We start from the raw sequence: 5,000 nt of genomic DNA, 5'->3' as shown, positions 1-5,000 counted from the left end.
CAACTGAGCACTTGCATAATCAAATTCGGCAGGAGTATTGGATCATCCACGGTCGCCAAGTAGTGCGAAGCGCGAAATTCAAGTGCAACTGCTGTTATCGCCAGACAATAAAGCCTCAAGAGCAGCAAATGGGTAGTCTACCAGAGTGCCGACTTGAGCCAGGAATGGTGTTCAGGAACACTGGAGTTGCCTTTTTTGGACCTATGTGTTAGTTAAGGAAAGACGCAGTGAAGTTAAAGTATACGGGTGCTTGTTCACTTGCATGAGTACTAGAGCGTGCCACCTTGAACTTGTGGATGATCTTTCAACAGATCATTTCATCATGGCATTGAAAAGGTTCATAGCGCGACGTGGACGACCGCAGAACATCCACAGCGATAATGGAACGAACTTTGTTGGTGCAAATAATGAGTTGCGGAAATGCATCAAACAATTGGAATTGAAAACTTCTGTGCGCCTAAGGAAATCGAGTGGAAATTTCAGCCGCTAAGTACCCCGCACTTTGGAGGTGCATGGGAGAGACTAGTACAGTGTACCAAGAAGACGCTGAAGGCAATTCTGGCGGACAGGGCTGTTTCCAAAGAAGTGCTGAGAACCGCACTAGTCGAAGCACAAGGAATACTAAACAGTCGACCGATGATTACTCATGTGTCCAATGATGCAGGGGACATTGAAGCGTTAACCCCAAACCATTTCTTGCTGTTGCGGGCAAATCCGAGTTATGAAGATGCTGAAGTTAGTGACAGAGAGATTAATTCGACAAAGATGTGGCGACAGTCCCAAGCGCTAGCTAATTTCTTCTGGAGACGTTTTACCAAAGAGTACCTTTCCAGCCCGACCGAAAGGATGAAGTGGAAAGAGAAGAAACAGAACCTCAAAGAAAGAAATGTTGTCCTAGTTGCTGAGCCAAATCAGCCGCGAGGTGTATGGCCGTTGGCCAGAATCGTGTCTACTCATCCTGGGCAGGATGGGTTAGTTCGAGCTGTTACAGTACGAACTCAGTTCAGAGAGTATAAAAGGCCAATCACAAAACTTTGTTTAGTACAGGAGGCGGAAGAGTAGAACTTAAAATCGTCTCGACAAACATTGTGTCTCGACTAGGGGCGGGGATGTGCCTCCTGCTTCCTGAACTTTCATTTCCGCGTTGCTATGATACCAATGACGTCAGCCCGTTGCTAGGGACCTCGTCCACAAGTATAAAAGAGATGAGTTGAGTTTTTGTAAAAAATGTCCGTGAGAAAGCGATGTTGTTGAACTTTCTGAATGTAAATCGGAGAATAAAGTTGTACAAAACGAACCAGCAGAGTTGTATCGTCGCCCAGCAGCGACAATTAACCTTTCCTTTTCATCTGGAGTCTTGTGCCGGACGACTGGAGGACTTCAAGAGTTGTTTCGTTGTTCAAGTCCGGTAACCGAGAAGAAATAACTATAATATAACTATCGTCCCATTTCTATTCTCCAGTAATTTCCAAAATCGCCGAGAAAGTCGTATATCATCAATTGTTTAGTTATTTAAACGCTAACAATCTCTTGTCGTCCTGTCAATCTGGCTTCCGGAAGAATTTCTCCACTGAAACAGCTGTCACCCTTTTTGTGGATGAAATCCGTAGAAATATGGATAATGGTCTTCTCACTGGGGCAGTCTTCATTGACCTGAAGAAGGCCTTCGACACGATAGACCACCATGTCCTTCTAAACAAGCTACAGAGATATGGCATATGTAACAGGACTCTTCTTTGGTTTTCTAGCTATTTGATAGGCCGTTCCCAACGCGTAGAGGTCGGCAAAGCTCTCTCCTCGCCCCTGGATATAGCTTCTGGCGTCCCTCAGGGGTCAATTTTGGGGCCCCTGCTCTTTAAATACATAAACGACATGCCCTCCTGCATCTGCTTCTCGCAAGTTCTGCTTTATGCAGACGATACAGTGTTGTTTTTTACCGCTAAAACTGCTATTGAGTTAGAAGCAAGCCTTAACAATGATATCAACCGTATTTCTTCGTGGATGCAAGAAAATAAGCTTTTTCTGAATATGAGCAAGACTGAATATGTAATTTATGGCTCAAACCAACGGCTTAAGCGGGAGGATAGTATAAGCTTATCTTGCAATGGATCTTCTTTGACAAGATCTGAGTCTTTCAAATACCTTAGCGTTGTGATTGATCAGCACCTAAGTTTTAACAACCATATTGAGCACGTGGTCAATACGGTCTCGAGGAAGTTGGGTGTTTTTAGGCGTTTGAGAATTTCTATACCCATGGCCGCTGCTGAACGCCTTTACAAGACAATGATTTTATCTATTTTTGATTACTGTGATGTGGCCTGGCACGGCTGTGGGAAAGTTAACTCGGATGTACTCGAGAGTTTACAGCATAGAGCTGCGAAGTTAATTTTTCCAAATTCTGGTCTCGATACTAAAGAGCTGAATGCTACTTTGGGTCTAGTACCCTTGATTAATAGACGAAAACTTCATATTGTCTTGTTAGCTAGAAAATGCCTTGATGATTCAGTACCGCCTTATCTGAAAAATTATCTTAACTTAAATACTTCTGTACACACATTAATTTTACGACTAGACGCTGTAATGACATTCATTTTCCAAAAGTCAACCTTGAGGTCGCCAAGAGATCTTTTTACTTTACAGGCCCGATGGAATTTAACGGTATTCCTCGCCATATTAAATCAAAGGAATCCTTTATTGAACTCTCAAGGGACACGAAAGACTTCTTCCTCAATTAGGTGATTTCGTGTAGATCTACGTCTCAATTTTATTGATATCGGCCATGTAACAGTTTCCTTAGTCTTTTTTACCCTTTAGGATTTTTGTATTTTTACTTAAGTATTTTAATAACAGGACCCCCTTTGATACCAGTGCTTATTACACTGAAGGGGTTATCCTGTATAAATATTATTGTTATTATTATCATTATTATTATTATTATTATTATTATTATTATTATCTGCAGTATACACGTATGGATGCTCTAATATTAAAAGTACATAAGGCGCAAAGCGTAGCCTATGTCCTCTTACGGAACGTAAGTCTCTATATAAAAGAGCGTTTTAAAATGATAAAATACATTAAAAATAAAATATAATAATAATAATCCTTAAAATCCTAAATCCTAAAATCCTAATAAAAAAATTAATTAATTAATTAATTAATAAAAAAAATTTCTTAAAATTCTCTAATACTCTCTAATTTCTAAAGTTCGAAAAATTATTTGACGGTGGCCTTGAAGGCCCGCGCTATGTTAAGCGAACTTGAGGTAATAGCTTTCTGCATCCTTCTGAGAACCTCCTTTCCTCTAGCGCCCACAAGTTTCTTTATTGTTTTCTCTAAATCTTTAGACCAACCACCTAGCACATCAATCACTACGTTGCACTGTTCCAAGACATAGCCAGGGTACTGCTTCCTTGCCACTAACGAGTACCATGGTGGTACTGAGTCTACTAGCTGCAGGTCTTTACACATCTCAAAGAGCAACACCTTAAGTGCAGCGTGGTGTCGCTCCAAGTACTTGGACTGTGCTAAAGCAGGACATCCCGCAAGAACATGCGCAAGAGTTTCTGCAGCGCCTCCGCACAACCTACACGTGATCTCTCCTTGTGAAGTTCCTGTTTTGATCTTTGTATACACTCTAGTAGGGGTGAGCTGTTCGTAAAGCTCCAGTAGCCCGGTAATCGTGTGGGTGGGTGCTGAGGGCCACTCCCGTAGCCAAGAAAAACACTCATCCATGCTCAGATCTTCGTCCTGCCACCGTGCACACAGAAAGCGACCATGCCACTGCTCGCTCTCAATCTCTTCCTGTAACTTCTCCGTCACAGTCCTCCTCAAATAACCCTTAACATTCTTCCCTAGGAATTCTATATCCGGTGCTTGGCGCGGGCTGCATGACGGGTTCGGATAGTTCAAAGTGAAACCCGTGTCCAGCTCCTCGGCGTCTTTGCATGCCTCCTTAACCAACGAAGTGGATCCCTTCTCACTCGCCCTCTCTTCAAACTTCTGAACTAACCTCATGGTAGGATCTGTATTCTCATACAGCTTAATTGCAGATTTGATTTTTTTTGTTAGCTTGTATTCTTGCTCAAATGCGCGTAGGCCACGCCCACTCTTGTCCCTGGGTAGATACAACATAGCCGTCGAACTTAGCGGATTCTTCCCTCCGTTCTCACATATTATCTTTCTCGCCTCTCTGTCGATCACTCTAAGCTCTGTAATAGGCCAATGCTGAGTCCACATCAAATAGGAGAGGACTGGAAGATCAAACTGGTTACTTGCAGTCACACAGTTGGAATCAGACAAAGGGCTACTCCAAATTAATAACAACCTTTGCAGGTAAGCCTTTGCCGCACATTCCAATGCCAGCTTCTCATCCTGCATCACAGACTCTCTCACCCCTAGAAACTTGTAACTAGAACTCGCGTCCAGGCTTTCCACGACCGGCCCCTCGTGACCTAACCTCACACCTGCTGCATCATGCACTTGAGCCCCTTTCCTCACATGAATCACATTGCATTTCTTAGGATTCCATGTTAGTCCAATGTCCCCCATGGCGGCACTGGTAGATTTTAAAACTCTGTTGAGCTTAGCTTCAGAGGACGCAAACACTTTCAGATCATCAATATACATTAGATAGCATACCTTGGCGCTTATAGGCTTCAACAACTTATATCCCATTATTATTATTATTATTATTATTATTATTATTATTATTATTATTATTAAAACTTCTTAGCAGCACGAAGTAAGATATCGCTTTGATGATCCATACGATGTTTTTGAAATTCATATTTAATCAATACATGTTTCGGATGAAACATCATCCATCGTCAGTTGACAAATGAGAAATAAACTAAAGTTGAGCAATAAATAGTGTAACAAAGTGAGATGTAACATGAATAATTAAGGATGAAGGCGAGAACAGAATAAAAACACCCAACCACGAAACAAAACAGAAAAAACCAAACTGTTAAAGCTAAGAAAAGAAACTAATTAGTATG

At 41.8% G+C, this 5,000-nt stretch overlaps 3 protein-coding genes across 3 annotated transcripts in view; 2 read left to right on the top strand and 1 right to left on the bottom strand.

Moving 5' to 3' along the window:
* The window catches only part of LOC138040408 (uncharacterized), a 1,053-nt gene extending 841 nt beyond the window's left edge, over positions 1-212 (top strand). The window contains exon 1 of the mRNA XM_068886144.1: positions 1-212. This exon is cut by the window's left edge and continues 841 nt beyond it. Coding sequence (XP_068742245.1) covers positions 1-212 — 212 coding nt within the window.
* A 208-nt stretch (positions 213-420) lies between these two features.
* LOC138040407 (uncharacterized) lies at positions 421-1,062 on the top strand. Its single transcript, XM_068886143.1, has one exon. The coding sequence runs from the start codon at positions 421-423 to the stop codon at positions 1,060-1,062; it is 642 nt and encodes a 213-aa protein (XP_068742244.1).
* A 2,154-nt stretch (positions 1,063-3,216) lies between these two features.
* Positions 3,217-4,629, bottom strand: LOC138040406 (uncharacterized). The gene has a single exon (XM_068886141.1). The coding sequence runs from the start codon at positions 4,627-4,629 to the stop codon at positions 3,217-3,219; it is 1,413 nt and encodes a 470-aa protein (XP_068742242.1).
* Between the last annotated feature and the right edge of the window lie 371 nt (positions 4,630-5,000).

The sequence above is a fragment of the Montipora capricornis genome, chromosome 3 (assembly GCF_036669925.1).
Source record: "Montipora capricornis isolate CH-2021 chromosome 3, ASM3666992v2, whole genome shotgun sequence".
NCBI classification, from domain to species: domain Eukaryota; kingdom Metazoa; phylum Cnidaria; class Anthozoa; order Scleractinia; family Acroporidae; genus Montipora; species Montipora capricornis.
The sequence above is the reverse complement of the archived record's forward strand: the minus strand, read 5'-3'. Positions and strand labels throughout refer to the sequence as shown.

Coding starts and splice junctions, on each gene's coding strand:
- LOC138040406 (XM_068886141.1), bottom strand. CDS start 4,629: ATGTATATTGATGATCTGAAAGTGTTTGCGTCCTCTGAAGCTAAGCTC.
- LOC138040407 (XM_068886143.1), top strand. CDS start 421: ATGCATCAAACAATTGGAATTGAAAACTTCTGTGCGCCTAAGGAAATC.